The sequence below is a fragment of the Sciurus carolinensis genome, chromosome 7 (genome assembly GCF_902686445.1).
Source record: "Sciurus carolinensis chromosome 7, mSciCar1.2, whole genome shotgun sequence".
Classification (NCBI taxonomy): Eukaryota; Metazoa; Chordata; class Mammalia; order Rodentia; family Sciuridae; genus Sciurus; species Sciurus carolinensis.
The window spans coordinates 36,861,237-36,882,862 of record NC_062219.1 but is presented as its reverse complement, the minus strand read 5'-3'; the positions used below and the strand labels follow the sequence as shown (position 1 = coordinate 36,882,862).

Sequence of the window (21,626 nt, the reverse complement as noted above, 5' to 3'; positions counted from 1 at the left end):
GAATGTTCTGTAATGCTGGCTTTCTTTTTGTAAATTCTTTTAGCTTTTGTTTATCATGGAAGGATTTTATTTTGTCGTCAAATCTGAAGGTAAGTTTTGCTGGGTATAAGATTCTTGGTTGGCATCCATTTTCTTTTAGGGCTTGAAAAATGTTATTCCAGGCCCTTCTAGCTTTTAGGGTCTGGATTGAAAAATCTGCTGATATCCCTATTGGCTTCCCCCTGAATGTAATTTGGTTCTTTTCTCTCACAGCCTTTAAGATTCTGTCTTTATTTTGTATGTTAGGTATTTTCATTATAATGTGCCTTGGTGTGGGTCTGTTGTAATTTTGTGTATTTGGAGTCCTGTAAGCCTCTTGAACTTGATTTTCCATTTCGTTCTTCAGATTTGGGAAATTTTCTGAAATTATCTCATTGAATAGGTTGTTCATTCCTTTGGTTTATTTCTCTAAGCCTTCCTCAATCCCAATAATTCTCAAATTTGGCCTTTTCATGATATCCCATAGTTCTTGGAGATTCTGTTCATGATTTCTTACCATCTTCTCTGTTTGTTCGACTTTGTTTTAGAGGTTAAATATTTTGTCTTCAATATCTGAGGTTCTGTCTTCCAGGTGTTCTATCCTATTGGTTGTGCTTTCTATGGAGTTCTTAATTTGGTTTATTGTTTCCTTCATTTCAAGGATTTCTGTTTGGTTTTTTTTCAATATCTCTAACTCTTTATTGAAATGGTCTTTTGCTTCCTGTATTTGCTCTTTTAACTGTCTATTGGTGCGTTCATTCAATGCCTGCATTTGCTCTTTCATTTCATCATTTGCTTCCCTTATCATGTTGATTATGTACATTCTGAACTCCCTTTCTGACATTTCTTCTGCCCTGCTGTCATTGGATTTTATTGATATAACATCCAGATTTGTTTGAGGCATTTTCTTCCCTTGTTTTCTCATATTGTTCAGGTATCAGTGGACTGCAGAGATGTTGCAGATTTCCTCTATTGACTTATAATGTCCCTGAAGATTGCTAGTGTATCCCCTCTTATCCTTCAGTAGCCTGAAGTCTTAGAGGAAGTTGATACTTCGGTGTTCCCCTAGGTAGCTGCCTCTCTAGGGGTGGTGGTCTTCAGGTGGGGTATATTCCTTGCTAGAGGGCAGAGGTGCCTCTACTTGTTGACCAATGGTCATCCAAAGGGGAACTAGACTGCGGGCTGAGGCAATGCCTGTTTGGGCCTGTGTCTCTGGTTTTACCGTCTTTGTGGGAAAACCTCACTCGGCGGGGAAGACCCACCTGGTGGGGAGGTCTCACTAGTCCGTTCCCCTCCTAGAGGTTCCCCTCAGTCCACAACTACCGCCTGGGCAGGGCAGCCTTCGCAGGCAACGTTCCCAGGGGCCCGGACCTCCCTCCTGGGCTTGGGAGCCCTGCCCTTCGCAGTCGAGTCTCCTTAGGTTAGAGAAGCTGCCCGCAGTCCTGGAAACTTCAATCCGCCATTTTTCGCTCCGCTTCGCTGTCCATGTTTACCGCTCCGGCGGGGGAGGGGCGTCTCGCCGAGTCACTCTACTTCACAAAGTTCTCTGCGTTCCAGGGCTACTGCCCCATCCGGGACGCCTCCCCTATGGGAGAAACTCACCCGGCGGCTTTGAGTTGGTCCCAAGTCATTATCTCCTCTTTTGAATCTTGAGTCCTGGAGCAACATGAAATGCAGCCGCCCTCTAGTCCGCCATCTTGAACCCTCCGGCTTTGAACTTTTGATCCTCCTGCCTCAGCCTCCCCGAGCCACTAGGATTATAGGCACGCACCACTGCACCTGGCTCTATGATCTTTTAATTGAATAATTTTATTTGTGTTTATCTCTCCTTAGCCCATTTCATCATTAGAATGGTGAAATCAAGATGTAATCTCAGGTCTAGAAGAAGGCATGCTTTCAGGGTAAACTTTAGGTAAAAAGAGCAGCCATTGCATGGCTCCCATACAATCTAGTCCACATTGGCCTTAGGACCAAAGCTTAATGGGACTTTTTTTGGGTTGTTGTAGTAGGCACCCAGATGACAGCTGAACTTTCCATTTTACCTCAATATCTTCTTCTGGTAACATCTCTTGTTATTCTTCTGAGCAGGACACTGGCCCAGCCAAGGTTCTCCTCCAATTACATGATTCTTTTTTTTTTTTTTTCCACCAGCAAGTTATTTATTCAAAATTCAGTGGAACACATTATTTCAAAACAGAATGTGCATGGTTAAATCTCACCAGCTGTGCAATCCAGAGCCTATTATTTTCCTTCCCTGAGTTTTAATTCTAGTTTTCAGAAGAAATAATTGAGAAAATATATGTAGTTGTTAACAGTGTCAAACAAAGAGTAAGCCTTCTCTTTTTTCCTATGAAAGATAACAATGATGATAATGCGGCTGGGGATGAGCCAGGTCTGTTGTCTGGTCCATCCTTGTCTTGTTCATAGACTCTAGGGAACTTCTCTGATCTTCAGGCTCTTCATCAACAAAATGGTAAAAATAACAATTGCTAAGTGACATACGTCAGGCACTGCTTTTAAGTCTTTTTTACATGCATTAACTAACTTATTTGATGCTCACAGTCCTACAAGGTATATATTCTTTTTTTTTTTAATTTATTTTTATTGTAAACAAAAGGTATACATGTTGTTTCTGTTTGTACATGGAGTAACAGCATACCATTTGCCCCCCCCCCCCATTATGTCATCATCCGTTTATCAGTGAGATCATTCGTCTTTTGGATTTTTGAGATTGGCTTATCTCACTTAACATGATATTCTCCAATTTCATCCATTTGCCTGCAAATGCCATAATTTTATTATTCTTTATAGCTGAGTAATATTCCATTGTATATATATATACTACAGTGTCTTTATCCATTCATCAATTGAAGGGCATCTAGGTTGGTTCCACAGTCTGGCTATTGTGAATTGAGCAGCTATGAACATTGATGTGGCTGTATCACTATAGTATGCTGATTTTAAGTCCTTTGGGTATAAGCCGAGGAGTGGGATAGCTGGGTCAAATGGTAGGTCCATTCCAAGTTTTCTAAGGAATCTCCACACTGCTTTGCAGAATGGCTGCACTAATTTGCATCCCCACCAGCAATGTATGAGAGTACCTTTTTCCCCACATCCTCGACAACACCTATTGTTGCTTCTATTCTTGATAATCACCATTCTAATTGGGGTAAGATGGAATCTTAGGGTAGTTTTGATTTGCATTTCTCTTATTACTAAAGATGGTGAACATTTTTTCCTATGTTTGTTGATTGCTTGTAGATCTTCTTCTGTGAAGTGTCTGTTCATATCCTTAGCCCATTTGTTTATTGGGTTATTTGTATTCTTGGTGTAGAATTTTTTGAGTTCTTTATATATTCTGGAGATTAGTGCTCTATCTGAAGTATGAGTGGCAAAGATATTCTCCCACTCTGTAGGCTCTCTCTTCTCATTGCTGATAGTTTCCTTTGCTGAGAGAAAGCTTTTTAGTTTGAATGTATCCCAGTTATTGATTCTTGCTTTTATTTCTTGTGCTATGGGAGTCCTGTTAAGGAAGTCTGATCCTAAGCCAACAAGTTGAAGATTTGGACCTACTTTTTCTTCTATAAGATGCAGGGTCTCTGGTCTTGATCCATTGTGAGTTGACTTTTCTGCAGGGTGAGAGATAGGGGTTTAGTTTCATTCTGTTGCATATGGATTTCCAGTTTTCCCAGCACCATTTGTTGAAGAGGCTATCTTTTCTCCATTGCATATTTTTGGCACCTTTGTCTAGTATGAGAAAATTGTATTTATTTGGGTTTGTGTCCGTGTCCTCTATTCTGTACCATTGATCTACCTATCTATTTTGGTGCTAATACCATGCTGTTTTTGTTACTATTGCTTTGTAGTAGAGTTGAAGTTCTGGTATTGCGATACCCCCTGTTTCATTCTTCCTGCTAAGGATTGCTTTAGCTATTCTGGGTTTCTTATTCTTCCAGATGAATTTCATGATTGCTTGCTCTATTTCTGTAAGGTACATCATTGGGATTTTAATTGGAATTGCATTGAATCTGTATAACACTTTTGGTAGTATGGCCATTTTGACAATATTAATTCTGCCTATCCAAGAACATGGGAGATCTTTCCATCTTCTAAGGTCTTTCTTAATTTCTTTCTTCAATGTTTTGTAGTTTTCATTGTAGAGATCTTTTACCTCTTTTGTTAGATTGATTCCCAAGTATTTTATTTTTTTTGAAGCTATTGCAAATGGGGTTGTTTTCCTTATTTCCCTTTCAGCTGTTCCATTGCTTGCGTATAAAAATGCTTTAGATTTATGTGTGTTGATTTTATAGCCTGCTATTTTGCTGAATTCATTGACGAGGTCTAGAAGTTTTCTGGAGGAGGTTTTTGGATCCTCTAAATATAGAATCATGTCATCTGCAAATAGTGACAGCTTAAGTTCCTCTTTTCCTATTCGTATCCCTTTAATTTCTTTGGTCTGCCTAACTGCTCTGACTAAAGTTTCGAGGACAATGTTGAATAGAAGTGGTGAAAGAGGACATCCCTGTCTTGTTCCCATTTTTAAAGGGAATGGTTTCAGTTTTTTTCCATTAAGAATGATGTTGGCCATGGGTTTAGCATAAATAGCCTTTACAATGTTCAGGTATGTTCCTACTATCCCTATTTTTTCTAGTGTTTTGAGCATAAAGGAGTGTTTTGTCGAACGCTTTTTCTGCGTCAATTGAAATAACCATATGATTCTTATCCTTAAGTCTATTGACATGATGGATTACATTTATTGATTTACGAATGTTGAACCATCCTTGCATTCCAGGGATGAACCCCACTTGATCGTGGTGCACAATTTTCTTAATATGTTTTTGGATACGGTTTGCCAATATTTTGTTAAGGATCTTTGCATCTATATTCATCAAGGATATTGGTCTAAAATTTTCTTTCCTTGATGTGTCTTTGCCTGGTTTGGGTATGAGGGTGATATTAGCTTCATAGAATGAGTTCGGTAGGGTACCCTCCTTTTCTATTTCCTGGAATACTTTCAGAAGTATTGGAATGAGTTCTTCTTTGAAGGTCTTGTAGAACTCAGCTGAGAATCCATCTGGTCCTGGGCTTTTCTTGGATGGTAGATTTTTAATGGCTTCTTCTATTTGATTGCTTGATATTGATCTGTTTAAATTGTGTATGTCCTCCTGGTTCAGTTTGGGAGGAGCATATGTCTCTAGAAATTTGTCAATGTCTTTGGTAGTTTGTATTTTGTTGGAATACAGATTTTCAAAGTAGCTTCTCATTATGTTCTGTATCTCAGTGGTGTCTGTCGTGGTATTTCCTTTTGCATCATGAATTTTAGTAATTTGAGTCTTCTCTCTCTTTCTCTTTGTTAGTATGGCTAAGGGTTTGTCTATTTTGTTTACTTTCTCAAAGAACCAACTTTTTGTTTTGTCAATTTTTTGAATAGTTTCTTTTGTTTCAATTTCATTGATTTCAGCTCTGACTTTAATTATTTTCTGTCTTCTACTTTTGCTGTTATTCTGTTCTTCTTTCTCTAGGCTTTGAGCTGTAATGTTAGGTCATTTACTTGTTGACTTTTCATTCTTTTCTGCAATGTGCTCCATGCAATGAATTTTCCTCTTAATACCACTTTCATAGTGTCCCAGAGATTTTGATATGTTGTATCATTGTTCTCATTGACCTCTAAGAATTTTTTAATCTCCTCCCTCATGTTTTTTGTTATCCATGTTTCATTCAATAGCATATTATTTAGTCTCCAGGTGTTGGAGTAATTTCTCTTTTTTATTTTGTTATTGATTTCTACTCTCAGTCCATTATGATCTGGTAGGACACAAGGCAGTATCTCTATGTTTTTATAGTATCTCTATGTTCTAGTAACTTATTTAAATCCTCCAGTTTTTTTACAAAAACAAGAAAAATTTATGGACCAAGGAAAAATAAAAAATGGACAATACAAGGATAGGAGAAATAATCCATAGAAACTGTCCTTGAGGAAGCCCAAACATTGGACTTAACAGAGAAAAAATTAAAAGCTTTCTTAAATATAGAAGAAAAAGGAAATCAGGTTTATAGAACTAAAAGAAAATGTGGGAATCATGTCTCAAACATAGATACATACGCCAAATTTTAAAATGTGCCAATTATGATAAAACAATCTGAGGAAAAGAAAAAAATGTTTAAGAAAAAAAAATAAAAGGAGTCCCAAAGACATATGAGACAAAAGCAAGGCAAGATGTGAAAAATGGGAATTTCAAACAGAGAAGGGAGAAAGGGGTAGGGAAATATATAAAGAAAAAAAATGGAAAGACTTCCAAAATTTGATTTTAAAGATTTACACATCCAAGAATCTTAATGTACTCCAAGTGGGATAAATTTAGAGATCTATGCCTAGACGCTACATTGATCAACTGCTCAAAAACAAAGAGAATTTTGAAAATAGAAAAGCAGAAATGATTGATTATATAAAAGAGATCTTGAAGACGATTAAAAATTCAGAGCTAAAGGTATAGCTCACTGGGAGAGTATATGCTTAGCATGCATGAGGCCTTGAGTTCTATCCTCAGGGGGGAAAAAATTAAGTGAATTTTTCCTCAGAAACCATGGAGGCCATAAAGCAGTAGATGATAGATTTAAGATGCTGAAAGAAAAAAGATAACAACAAGAATTAGAAAAAAATAAAATACCTGGGAATCAATCTAACCAAAGAGGTGAAAGACCTTTACAATGAGAACTACAGAACACTAAGGAAAGAAATTAAAGAAAACCTTAGAAGATGGAAAGTTCTCCCATGTTCCTGGATAGGCAGAATTAATATTGTCAAAATGGTCATACTACCTAAAGTGCTATACAGATTCAATGCAATTCCAATTAAAATCCCAATGACATACCTAACAGAAATAGAGCAAGCAATCATGAAATTCATCTGGAAGAATGAGAAACCCAGAATAGCTAAAGCAATCCTTAGCAGGAAGAATGAAACAGGGGGTATTGTAATACCAGAACTTCAACTCTACTACAAAGCAATAGTAACAAAAATGGCATGGTATTGGCACCAAAATAGATAGGTAGATCAATGGTACAGAATAGAGGACACAGACACAAACCCAAATAAGTGCAGTTTTCTCATACTAGACAAAGGTGCCAAAAACATGCATGGAGAAAATATAGCTTCTTCAACAAATGGTGCTGGGAAAACTGGAAATCCATATGCAACAGAATTAAACTAAACCCCTATCTCTCACCTTGCACAAAACTCAACTCAAAATGGATCAAGGACCTTGGAATCAGACCAGAGACCCTGCATCTTATAGAAGAAAAAGTAGGTCCAAATCTTCAACATGTCATCTTAAGATCAGACTTCCTTAACAGGACTCCCATAGCACAAGAAATAAAAACAAGAATCAATAACTGGGATACATTCAAACTAAAAAGTTTTCTCTCAGCAAAGGAAACTATCAGCAATGAGAAGAGAGAGCCTACAGAGTGGGAGAATATCTTTGCCACTCATACGTCAGATAGAGCACTAATTTCCAGAATATATAAAGAACTCAAAAAACTTTACACCAAGAATACAAATAACCCAATAAACAAATGGGCTAAGGATATGAACAGACACTTCACAGAAGATCTACAAGCAATCAACAGATATAAGAAAAAATGTTCACCATCTTTAGTAATAAGAGAAATGCAAATCAAAACTACCCTAAGATTCCATCTCACCCCAATTAGAATGGTGATTATCAAGAATAGAAGCAACAATAGGTGTTGTCGAGGATGTGGGGAAAAAGGTACTCTCATACATTGCTGGTGGGGTTGCAAATTAGTGCAGCCACTCTGGAAAGCAGAGTGGCTGCAAAGCAGTGTGGAGATTCCTTAGAAAACTTGGAATGGAACCACCATTTGACCCAGCTGTAGTCCTTGGCCTATACCCAAAGGACTTAAAATCAGCATACTACCGAGATACAGCCACATCAATGTTTATAGTTGCTCAATTCACAATAACCAGATTGTGGAACCAACCTAGATGTCCCTCAATTGATGAATGGATAAAGAAACTGTGATATATATATATATATATATATATATATATATATATACACACACACACACACATAATGCACAATGGAATATTACTCAGCCATAAAGAATAATAAAACTATGACATTTGCAGGCAAATGGATGAAATTGGAGAATATCATGCTAAGAGAGATAAGTCAATCTCAAAAAACCAAAGGATGAATGATCTTGCTGATAAGTGGATAATGATACATAATGGGGGGTAAGAGGGAGGCAAGAATGGAGGAAGGAGGGACTATATAGAGGGAAAAGAGGAGTGGGAGGGGTGGAGGGGAAGGAAAAAAATAACAGAATGAATCAAACACCATTACCCTATGTAAATGTCTGATTACATAAATGGTATGCCTCTACTTCATGTACAACCAGAGAAACAAGTTGTACCCCATTTGTTTACAATAAAAAAATTAAAAAAAAAAGAAGTCTCTATGCAAGGAAGTTGTCCTTTAAAACTGAAGAACAAATTGAGACACTTTCAGATGAACAAATCAGAGAGATTCTGTCCCTATGAAACTTTCCATAGAGGAAATACTAAGGGGAAATCCTTCAAACTGAAGTGAAAGGACACAGGGCAGGAAGTCTATTCCATATGAGGAACTAGAGTTCTGATAAAGGCAACTATAGAAAGAAATATGAAAGATAGTTTAAATGTAGACTTTTGTTTGAAAAGATTGCTGTTTCTTGTTACTTAAAAAATAACTGCATAACCAATAACTTTAAACCTGTGTTGTTGAGAATTCAATGTATAAAGAAGTAACACGATAATAACAGCGTCGGGCGGAAATGGAGTTACAGAGGAGATAAGCTATATAGTTAAAATTAAATTAGTTAACCCAAAGTATATTGTTACAAATTAAATGATAATTGTAAACCTAAGGAAACCACTTGAAAACAATTTTAAAAATATTTTTTAAAAATGGTCTGCTGGTTTCCATTTAAGAAGTTTGACAGTTGTCACTTGACACTTGACTCTAACAATAAGAATAAATGTGAACAAAATGAAGAATCAACAACTTTTCTTAGATCTGAGGTCATAGGGTAAAACACTGATACCCAAAATTGAAGACAAAGGCAAATATCTAAAATCACAACTCACCAGAGCACAAATTTCCAAATAAAATCCTCCAAGGGAACAAGTACTGTGGAAAAAAAGTCTGAACTAAAATTTGGGAAATTCCTGGAGATTTAGAGGGGACAAGCCTAAGAGTTAAAAACTTGAGGGAACCTAGTCATAGGAGGGCCTTTATACTTTCATAATTTTTACTGCCCAAAACTTGACCAAATTCTCCTAGTGAATATCAGAGATAAAACCCCATATGATTCTAGCAGGAGAGAGGGTAAAGGAACCATTTTGAAATAGGTCAGAGCATTCTGTCTTAAGACATTTCCTTAAAAAAGACTAATTTACCAAATACTAAACAATTAGGATTTTATTACATCTTAACTGACCTGAGTGAGGAACAATACCCAGATCCAATGTACTCTGACCCTCCAGTTTAGGGGAGGAAAATACCCACCTCCAGCCTGATCTACCCATCCTATCCCAAGGCAAGTGACAAAAAGTATTTGCACAGAACTATAGAATGCTACTCCTCACCCTACATATTACTTAAGACCTGTTTACTACAGTTCTTTTTACCCAGCATGTCACATCTGGCTATAGAGTAAAAAATAAAAAAATAAAAATAAATAAAAAATTACAAGGTATTCTAAAAGGCAAAAACATACTTCAAAGATCAAAAACAAACATGAAAATCAGACTTAAATTTGGTATGGCATGTTATAATTATCAGACCAGGAACTTATGATTAACACACCGCTAATGGGTCTACAGCAGAGAGCATGCAAAAACAGATGGACAATGGAAGCAAACAGATGGACTTTCTAAGAAATTATTTAAATGCTAGGAATCAATAATGCTGCAACATAAATACAGAATGTTGGGGTGATTGGTAGACTTGACAGGATGGAGAAAGAACCATTGAGCCTGAGGATATGTCAGTAGAAATTTCCAAGACAGCAAAGTAAAGAAAACAACAACAACAACAACAACAATACTCCAGAATACTTAAGAACTGAGATAATGAGACAATACTTTTTAAAAACTTATAAAATATTCTTAATGGGAATACCAGAAGGGAAAGGCAGAAAGAACAGAAACAATATTTGAAGCAATAATGACTGAAAACTAACACCAAATTAACGTTATATACCAAACCAAAAAAAAAAAAAAAAAAAAAAGAAAGAAAGAAAGAAAAAGAAAAAGAAAAGTTGACATATCATATTGAAACTTCAGAAAATCAAAAATGGATATGTATCTACTATTTCAATCAAAAACTGTAGATTATACATTCTTTTCAGGTTAACATGAATGTTCACTATTATAAACCACATTGTGAACCATAAAATATTCCTTAACTAATTTAAATGGATAGAAATCTTAAAATGTCAGCTCTCAAACCATGATGGAATTAAAATGGACATCAATAATAGAAAGACAGTTGGAAAATCTCCAAATACTTGGATATTAAACAACATGCTTCTAAATAAATGAATTAAAGTAGGAAGCTTAGGGAAAAAATTTTTAAATGTTGTAAACTAAACGAGAATAAAGATATAATATCAAAATCTGTGTGATCCAGTAACAGATATTCTTCAAGGAAAATTTATAGCATTTTATGCCTGTTATTATCCCAGAGACTTCAGAGATTGCAAGTTTGAGGCAGGAACTAAAAGCAAACAAAACGAATTGGAAAATACACAATTCAACAGTAAGAGTTGGAAAATTCAATACTCTACTTTCAATCATGCATAGAACTAGACAGAACATTTACGAGAAAATAGAATACTTGAACAACACTATAAACAAACAGGTATCTTTAGAATATACCATCCAAAGATAGTAAAATGCACTTTCTTTTTAGGTATATATAGAACATTGTTCAGTATAGGTCATTTTTTGCTATAAAACAAACTGCAATAGATTTTTAAAAACTGAATCATATGAAATATGACTTCTGACACAACAGAATGTTATTAGAAATTAATAACAAGAAAATTTGGAGAATTGGGCAAATAAGGCAAGATGTTTTAAAACAACACTGAATTTTTTTAAAATTTAAACACTAAATGGAGTTTAAATTCAAGGTTTTAAATATAGAGTAAGATTTTGCTGCTGATGAGATTTATTAAAAATAGTAATGGCTTTATTTTTACCATTCTTCCTAGTGGCAAATGTAGAATTACTTCTTTATCTGAGAATATTTTCAATATCACCCAGAGGTCCTCTCTGGAAAGAAACATTCTCTGATCACCACCACTGTATCCCTCTATTTTAATCCTGATTCTTAAAATAAAACTAGTTCATAAACATATTTTTTTAAGTTTTTGTTAAATATGCAAAACTATCAGACCAATTGAAAGCTGAAAGGGTTATTCAAAAGAGCAACTTCCCAGATTAGACCTTACCTGAAAGTTAAGTGTTTTCACTATTCTAATAAAAAACACCCTTTCTACTAGAAAATTTTAGTCATTTTAACTACGTAAATTATTATTATGTATATCTTGTCCTTAACACTGTAGAGATCATATCTATAAATAAGATTCAGCTTTAACCCTCAGCAACTTTATTATCTATTAGGTGGATAGTGTCAGACAAGCATGCAGATAACTTCAATTACATACAAAATGCAATGCATACAATAATTAAGACTTGCGAAACAACAATGGTTCAAAAATGGAGTTGTTACATCTAATTAGAGTACTTAGGAAAGGTTTCTTATAAAGCAGTGGTTCTCAACCTTGGCTGTCTGTTCGTGTTACCCTGCGAACTTTAAAAAACCTTGGTGACCAGTGAAAAAAAATTGAATGTCTTATGCAAATGACCTAATCATCAAGAATTTTAAATCTCCCTAGGTGATTCCAAGGTGCAGACAACTTTTAGAACCATCCTTGCACATGACAGAGATAAGGAGGGAATTGTTAGACTTGAACAATGGGTAAGGTTAGAAGTGAAAGGTATAGGATATGAAAGCACTTGGAAGAATCCCCTCCTAGATAACAGCTACTTTATTTTCATTTTTCAAACCTCAACTCAATTACAGCATTCTCTGAAAAGGTTTTCTGGAATTCCTCAATGATAGCAATAATAATCTTAATAACAGTAACAAAAACTGATGCTTTTTTGTGGCCCATGTTATGCTAGCTATCATCCCAAGACCTGTAAATATATTTCAATATTAGTCCTCCCACACTCCAAGAGATAGATAGTATTACTAATCCCATTCTACATGAGAGGAGGAAAAATATCTTGTCAAGGTCACATAACTAAAAAGTGGCAGAGTTGGGATTGAAATTGATTTCAGAATCCATGTCTGAAACAGGACCAACTATAGTCTGATGCTCTATGAAGCCTCGAATAGAGCCCAGGTATACTTCAATCATACTATGAAGTACATTATACCATAAATACTTCCATGTTTTCACTTCCACTACTCTATTTATTCAACATGCAGTTATTGAGCATTTTCTCTGTGTCAAAAAATGCATTTGGTACCTGAAGTATAATGTTGCATATGACAAGGACTCTGAAGGAATTTTAGTCTAGAGCAGAGATCTGCAAATTATAGGCTAAATCCTACTGGCCACATGTTTTGTAAATAAAGATTCATGGGGCCACAACCACAGTCATGGGCTTATATATACTCTACAGCTACCTGTTAGAATGGAGTGCTTTCTATTTGTTCTTAAATTGATTGAATTAAATGAATTCTATTTTTTTTAAGAACAATTCTAGAGTAGGGGAAAAAAGCTACCACTTGTTGATTATTTTTAGAGATGTACATAACTATTAATAACATAGTTTTACAAATGTGAAGCGGTTATAACGTAGTATACCTGGAAAATTCATGGGCAGTTCAAATGGTTCTGGAGACACACAACCTTCAATATTCTCACAAATTTCAGCTATAATCTTCTTAATTTTGAGACCAGTGATTTTAATCACTTCTCCTGTTGACAAACAGCATTCATTTCCAAACATTTCGTAAACAGAGCCTGAAAGGAAAGAAAAGTAAAAGCAGATTTTAAAAAGGAATTAAACAGTGAAGGACAAAGTAGGGGTAAAAAGTCTCATGTAAAGTGTTTTTGCTCAGTTCCTCTCTTAGTTCCCTACTAAACAGGAGTTTAATCAAGCTTGGCAAATTGTACACCACGTACCAGGAAGTATATTAGATTTTCACTCTATCCACTGGGCAAAGTGTAAACAATCTTGTTTTTGCATTATTATAAATTGAATTTGTGGTTTCCTCAGTACCTTTAGCTCATCTGTCCAAGGTCAAACGACAAACATGCCTTTCACTGATGGGACTTACGATCTATTTTTGCTGAGTCATAAAATTAGGCTCATATAAGTCAACAATGATTTAAGTAAGTAATGCAAACAGGATTGTAATACAATCCAAGATCGAAAGACAGATCTGCACCCCAGGACTTTATATGAAAAGCACCAAATTTGTTAGATCTGGTCCTCTTCATTATTGTGAATATAAGACAGTTCATTTTTATCTGTTGGTTTTTCATATACTGAAAACAACTTTCAATACCTTTATGGCAATAGGGGGCAGACCAGCCCAGATAAACAGAATCTTCACTGCAGTTCAGGATTTTCAGTCTCCTTTCTGACAAAGCTTTCATCATAGATTCTAAAGTTAAGCTTTTCATCCACTTTTCTTTTTTTTTGTCCCCTGATGAAAGGACAAGGGGCAGTGAAATAACCAGAGAATGAGCAATAGGAAAGTGGAGAGGCAGTAGTGCTGAACAATCTACCCCAGCAAAAAAAGAACAACCCAAAACCATGACTCTGGCATGCTACTGCACTACAATCATGAAGTAAAAAGGTTGATGTAAGTTAATGCACAACTGAAACTTTATTTAAATAGGATATTAATTTTTCCTGACCTTCAAGGTGGTTCATATTTTTTTTTCTCATGGTGCCGGGGATTGAACTCAGGCCCTTCTACATGCAAGGCAAGCACCCTACCATCTGACCTATATCCCCAGCACCAGTTGAGAGCCTCTTAACCACACTAAATTTAAAGTATATGAGGACAAAGTTTTAGGTTTGTTTGATTTCTGAATACTCCTTCATAGACCCTGGCCTAATATATAGTAGAACTTGAAAATATTTTTATGGCATTAATGGTTATCTTTAAAGTTATTAAGCCTGGCATTCATTCTAGCTCTACAGTTCAATTCTTCAATTACACTGGAGTTCCAACAGGTAAAGGGACACACTCAAATTAAAACAATTTAAGACAGTTTAACATATGGGCTATTTGCATAGAGGCACCACCAGCCCCAGGCAACCCAAGAAAATTAATGTCCTGATCTTGCTCTTTTTCCAAGTACCTCACTAGACAATTTCCTCCAGAAACCAAAGGACTAGGGAGCTATTAATAGCCCCATAAAGGTTCACCATCCAGAGTGGAAATGATTCCAGTACACCAGTATTACTGCCCCTTAGCTAATGAAGAGTAGTTTTGTAAGCTAGTTTGTATTTGTCCCTCAACAACACCATTTTTTAATCATATTATTTTATCATATTATTTCCTTAACTAGTTAAATTCTCATACTTTCATTAACTGTAATATACACAATTATCAGCAATCTCAAGTCTTTGTGAAACAAACTGAGGCTTGAAAACAAACAATAAAAAATCCACAATGACATTTCCTCTGATAAACTTAAAGTAACTGTTGCTATGATCCTCATTTGTCAATTAATCCCATGCTAACATTTTCCATCCTAAGTTTTACTTACCCTGTGTTTAACTTTTTGTGAATTTAGTTTTTATTATTTCCAATTCAATTTCAAACTTCATTTGAGAAAATGTTGCATCGTATTATTACAGGACTATAACCTATCAATCTCCCTTCTCCACTGAGTCAGCAAATGTTAGTAAAAGCCTACTGTGGATCAGGTTTTGTGATTGGCAGGAGGTATCAGATAAAATGCAGTCGACTTCACCAGAACCTTTGCTTGGAAGAAAATGGACAAGTACTGCTAACGATTGCAACAGATTATGAGAAAGGTGTAATACAGGCAATAGAAGACATTGTGGAAGCACATCAGAGGTGTTTAATTAAGTAATTACATGGGGAAGAAATTACAGGAGAATTCCTGGAGGAGATGAGAGCTGAGCTGGGTTTTAAAGGATGTCACAAGATACTAGGATAGGCAGAGGAAATAGTATTTGAAAAGACTCTGACATGTGAAAGAGTCTGACACATTCTGGAAACTTCAAGTAGTTTGTTATGTCTAAACTGTAAAGTAAAAAAAGGGAAGTGGTTAAAAAAAGAGACTAGAGAAGAACATAGAGGGAGTTCAGATTGTGAAGTCTTTCGAATCAAAAGTATATAGGAAAGATCAGTGAAGTAGAAGAAAGAGATTGAGAGGGAGAGAGGAAGGATAAGAAAGAGGAGGAAATGTAGAATGAACTTAAAATCACGTTATTTTCACATATAAATGTCCCATAGGGAATTTAACCTTTATGTGTATATAGAAAGTACCAATAAAAAATAGATTTAAAAACAAGCAAAAAGGGGGGCTGGGGAGATAGTTCAGTCGGTAGAGTGCTTGCCTTGTAAGCACAAGGCCCTGGGTTTGATCCTCAGCACCCCAAAAAAAAGGAAAAAAAAAAAAAAAACAAGCAAAAAGAATGAGTAGAGGAAGGAGAATAGGGAGATAGAGGAGAGGAAGGAAAGTGAGGTTGGGATGGGGAATGAGGATTGAAATCAAAGTCCATGCATGTATGATTTTGTCAGAATGAACTCAATTATTATGTATAATGAGAAGAAAAATGCTCTAATTAAAAAAAAAAAAAAAAAAAAGGAGCCATTTGAAGTCTGAAGCATCCTCAAAGGCAAAGAATCTTCACTTCCACTTCTCATGGTCCAAGAACAAATTCCGATTTAATAACAGGCCATTTGTACTCTAGACATTTGCTATCCAGAGTGTGGGCCACTGTGTCACCTGGGAGCTTGTTAGGAGCTTACCCAGACTCCAGATCTGCTGAATCAGAACCTGCATTTTTAACAAGATCCCCAAGTGATCTATAAGTACATTACGTTTGTAAAGCACTGGTCTAGGCAACAAAAGTATAGTTGAAATGGTCTCTATTTTGAGATTGTTACAAAACTAGTCAGAAAGAAGAGGACATGCCACACAGAGAAAATCTCTGGTGTTATTGAGATGAAAGATGCTGTTAGTGGGGACGAGGGAAAGGGAGGATTTTTAAATAGAGAAGTGGCATGGTAAGATTTTTCTTTGTCACCTGAAACAGAACATACTTTATCCTCCAATTTCAGCTGAAGTCTATTGTACTTAATTTCAATGCAATGAGCATCTCATTGTAAATGTTACGTATAGCCAATGGACTAACTTGAAATGCCATCTCTCAAAAGTTTAACCAGAATTCAAAATGAAAAGATAAATTTGTGTGAGATTCTGTATTAATTCTCAAAGATGAGAAACTACAGAATTCTATGAGGAGAAAATTCTGTGAGTTTTGGTCACCATAGAAAAAGCTTTTGACTTTTCAGTTCTCTTTTTAAGCGTCTGTCTCATTATCCTCCAATAAATAAATAAATATGTAAATAAATTCACTTCTTTACATCTTATAAGAAAAAGAACCTCATGCAAATTAGGTTAACATTTATCATTTCTTTTTAATGTTTTGTGACTCCCAATGTTTTTTTAACCAAGAAAGCTGTTAATTCAATTAAATAAAGAAATACTTAGTGATAGTCAGCATTAGAAAGTTAATGGCTAAAGTACAACTGACAAGAACATAAGGCCAATATCAAATCCCTGAAATTGGAAAGTTTCTTGCATTTTGCTATTGCCAATATAATGTCTCTTAAAATACATTTGGCCTCAGTTTTAATATAAAATGGTGTACTTTAAAAATAGACATTTTTAAAATCTCAGAATAAACATATGTGTAATTGCTTCTTAAATTTTTTCTGAGATGTGTGTCTGAAACATGTTTGTGTATATATAGACATACATATTAAAATGGCTTTTGTTTTATTTTAACCACAAGACATGTACTTTGAATATGCAAGTCTTGAATCTCTTACATCTTTACAGACTGATTCTTTCCAAGTCAGAGCATATGTATTCAGGATAATGCCAAACATCAGAGAAAACTGGAACAAAGCAGCCTGCTTTCAGTGATCAAACATTGCCCCTGAAGGCTGTAATGAAAGAGCCACGTGCCTTTGAAATCACCTTCTCTGTAATGCTACTTTGCTCAATAAAAACGACACATTAATATCCTTTTATGAGCTCATCCCTTGTTGGACAATCCAAATAAGCAATGCTCTGATCATATCAGAACAGCCAAAACAATTGGTTCAATAGATTTTATTCCCCTCAAAATGAGGCAGGCAGGAAGGAGAAAACTACTTGTTTGGAGGTTTTCTCCTCTTTACTCAAATATACTCTACCACATACCATATCAAGCCTCTCATTTTTTCACCAACTGCTCAACCTGTCAAAGTCCAACCAACTCTAAAGATCTAGGTCATACTCATCTTCTTCGAAGGGTCCTTGATCCCCACACCTATATAAGAATTAATTCTCTTCTTGGTGCTCTAACAGCATTTTGTATGTATTTTTATTATAGCTCTTAAGATGTTGTTATCACAACCTGTTCTTAGGATATTATTTTCTGACCATGAATATTATGTATTTTTTGGAATTTGTTTCTAGTAAAGAGATATCATGTTAACTGCATTTACACTCACACACACACAGCTAGAATCAGTTTTTGTCACTTAGTAAATTCCCAATGAATGTTATTACTTTGCTTTACTGTGAAATGACAGCAAATTATCATTTACAATAATGTAGAAGTGGTTATTCTCCATCAACAGTTTAACACACTTTCGGCTGAAGATTTTGGTGTGAGTTTTATTTTCAGTTGCTGTGTTTACTATCAAAGATACAAACACATGTGAGATTAGCTGGCCACTTGCGAATCCTAGGCAAGAAATATTGAGGGTAGGTGACTCTGTAGTATGATATTTACTTCTTGAGTTTGCCACTTTACCATTATTAGTTTGCTATCTCTATATTGCTAGACTTGAGGAGGGGGCTCATGTGATGACCTGAGATAAATATGGAGGAGTTAGGAAATTATGTGTGTGATGTATGTTTGATAGTATATGATAATGTATACAGAACCATATTAGATGGGAGTTACTACTGGAGATACCTCTTTGCTTCTCATAAATGTGACTATTCTTTGCTTAAGAATAGCACAAATTATCAAGAATCAGCAGCACCAAAAAGGGAGCCTTTAAGTGCAAAAATTCTTTTATTGGAACCATATTTCTAAACTTGATGGTTGATAAGCCATTAAGAGACCATTAAAGAAATATGCTCAATTTTATATAGTTCACTATAGTAATGAAGTTTAATGGAGACTATGATTGCAACAGACATTTACATGGCCAGTCGTCCATACAGAGACTGTATCCATTCCCTACAAGGTAGAGACAAAGTCTTTCTCATTATCTGAAGAATACATAGAAAAATAAATGACCATGATATTTGAGTGTAGTACACAAATAAGTAGACGTGAAACAGAAAGTTTGTTGCTTTACTATGGGTAGATAGTAACAGTTTTTTTATTGGATAAAAAATGTATATGCCACTCAGGGCATACCTGCCCATTGATAAGAAATGATCTTTTAAGGTCATTCTTTCTTCACCCTAACATATCAGTATGGGGTGGGGGGACACTGGAATGGAGTGGTAAGCTAAACGATGCCTTCACTAGGAAGAACTAAGCAAAAACCTCTCAACCTCTAAGGAAATGACGTTCTTCTTGGTAATTGGGGGTTTAAGTATTATCTAAGACAAGCCTAAAAACAGGAATATGCTCGAGACTGCAGTGTATGTTGGTGGGTCTTTAAAACTCTGAACATGAGGAGAAATGAAAGGTCGGAGCTTGACAACCTAAAACGGCAGATCAAAATGCTAGTAGGACTGTAAACCAGAAAATCCAACTTTTCCACCACTCTGAGTAAAGCGCATGACTTTCAGATGACCAGGTTTTAGGGACATAGGAAAAACAAGTCACAATTCCATATATAACCTGAGAATTATTATTTTATGGCAGAATTTATTAATATATTTTAAAAATTGTACTAAGAGTTTGCAGGGGGCTGTCATGATAGAAGTCATCATCGCAGCTCTTTGTGTCAATAATTATCAAAGCAAATGGATTGAGGATGTGGGTGTATGAAATTAATATCCTTCCTACCTATCCACAAAACATTTGCCTATGATGGTGGAACAATTCAGTGGTTCTTCATCTTCTGACTCATCCATCAAACACTTCTCACCTTTATTCAAATGTCAACCCAAAATGACATCACAAATAAGAGAAACTGTTCTTAAATGAACAAAATTGCATTGGAAATTCGTTTACTGTTTTAGGGGGGGACTTAGTTTCAAGTACATTTTACATATTTTATATACTTGCCTATGTTTTATAAATTAAATGTTAAGTAAATCTACTGGAGACCTCTATAGCCACTTAAAATTATAAACCTGTTCTCCTCTTCCCATTTAATGAATATAAATGTACTGATCGCATTGATTATACAGGGTCTCAATTGCACTGTAAAGTGTTCACAAAATACATAATAAACAAAGCTTTACTATGCTATATACTTCCCTAAGTTCATTAACATTAATAAAGCATTTCATTAACTATTCTGCTTGTGAATTACAGTTTAGAAATCAGAGTCAAAATTCAGATTTTTTTTTAATAGAAATGTTGGACACCCTGTCCATTGAATTAAATAAAAATGATTCTGGTATTTTGCGTCTTTAATTTTTTTACTTAATTTTTACGATTCGTTTATATTGTATTTTTTTGAAGTATTTGTCCATGATAAATTGGAAGACGAAAACAAATTGGGCCTTTACCACACATAGTTTGAAAGCCCTTCCTCAATGCACTAAGTTAAAAAAAAATATGACCACAGACAAAGCAGTTTCAAAGAATTAGAAAGAGTAGAAGTCAAACATACCGAGAAAAGGAAAGTTATAAACAAATACACAAAGACTTAGTCTGTGTTATTAAATCTTCCATCTCAATGACACCAGTGGTCTGGATATCCTAACTAAAAGAGAGAAATGTAATCAACCTGATAGTAATAGCTCTAATTATGATTTATTACCTTGAGATTCAGATTTCTACATTATACTCATCTGAGTTGTGCAAGTCACTGCCTGAGCCTAATTGAACTGGGGTGTTTGAGTTACTGAACCTACGTATCTAAGTTTTGAAGCCAAAAGCAGGGGAAAGCCCCTAGCTGAATTCTGTGAGTTTTACCTAAATAGCATGCCAGGTATTCTCCAAGAAAGAGATGGCAAATACCTGAAGTATATTCTGCCACCAGGAATCATCTATGATGTATTTCCATCTAAGTGCAGATGTGGCCTAATAATTGTCTTCAACATGAAGTTCCAGGTGACTTTTCGAAAAGATGGTTTACCAGGTATAAATTATTGTCATCCCAATCCCGCACTGTGACTTAACTTTACTTTTTTTTGTCCCTTTGGCTGATATTACTTTCAAAGATTTTAATCCTTAAATTGTGATAATTTACTGCCACGTCTTTTTCAAAAGAAATCTTTTGAAAGATTCTGGGGCAACTGTCTGCATTTAGGTATAAAACATCTAACTTGATAGTGATCACAGCTTTATGTAGTTCAATGGCAGCTGGAGAATGATTTTAAACTTTATTTATATCTCTAAGCAAAATTCTACCAAGTCTAAAGATTTGTTGAATCACTGATCTCTGTGTCAGGAACTTAAATACCATATGATCTTACTAATATGCTACAGTGACTGAGTCCTTTCCTATTAGTTTTACCAACTGGTTGTCCAAACTATAGTTGAACATTTTATTGATGAAATTCCATTTATTTTAAGGATTTAAAAAAGAATTTATTTTAAGGTAAGCTACTTTTGAACAATTATCACAGTTAAAATCCTATTCACTTTGTTAAATGTAATTCCTGTTCAGATATACACATTAGGACTATTTTAGCCCTTGGAATAAAACACACAATTATTTTAGCTCTTCTTCATAGAAGCCTTAAAATGTTTGAAGACAGTTGTCATCAGTTGTCCTTTCTAACAAGTAGAGCTGACAAACAATTGGAGAATAGCCAGGGCCTTGGCTTACCATGTAGATGCCCATTATAAAATTACTTGAACCACAACTTTCATGGTTGTAAATGTATTCTTGAAGTTTTATAATGTGGTATCCTGCTCATGTGCCTAAGTGTTCTTGGAGAGACTAGATAGTACCAGTCAGGGATGACCAAAGGAAGTTTCACACCAGAAAATAAAATCTTTGTATGAAGATCAGTCAATAGTGAAAGTAATTCCTATAGTATAAAAAGCAAAAATAACTTAAAACTGAGTAGCAAATTAGAAAAACACTAACCTCATCTAAAGCTGG

At 35.2% G+C, this 21,626-nt stretch overlaps 1 protein-coding gene across 2 annotated transcripts in view; it reads right to left on the bottom strand.

Moving 5' to 3' along the window:
• The window catches only part of Themis (thymocyte selection associated), a 196,467-nt gene that overhangs the window by 140,012 nt on the left and 34,829 nt on the right, over window positions 1-21,626 (bottom strand). For both annotated transcript variants that reach the window (XM_047558600.1, XM_047558601.1), the window contains exon 2: window positions 12,973-13,131. In XM_047558600.1, the coding sequence (XP_047414556.1) occupies window positions 12,973-13,131 (159 nt within the window). The remainder of the gene's footprint in view (window positions 1-12,972; window positions 13,132-21,626) is intronic.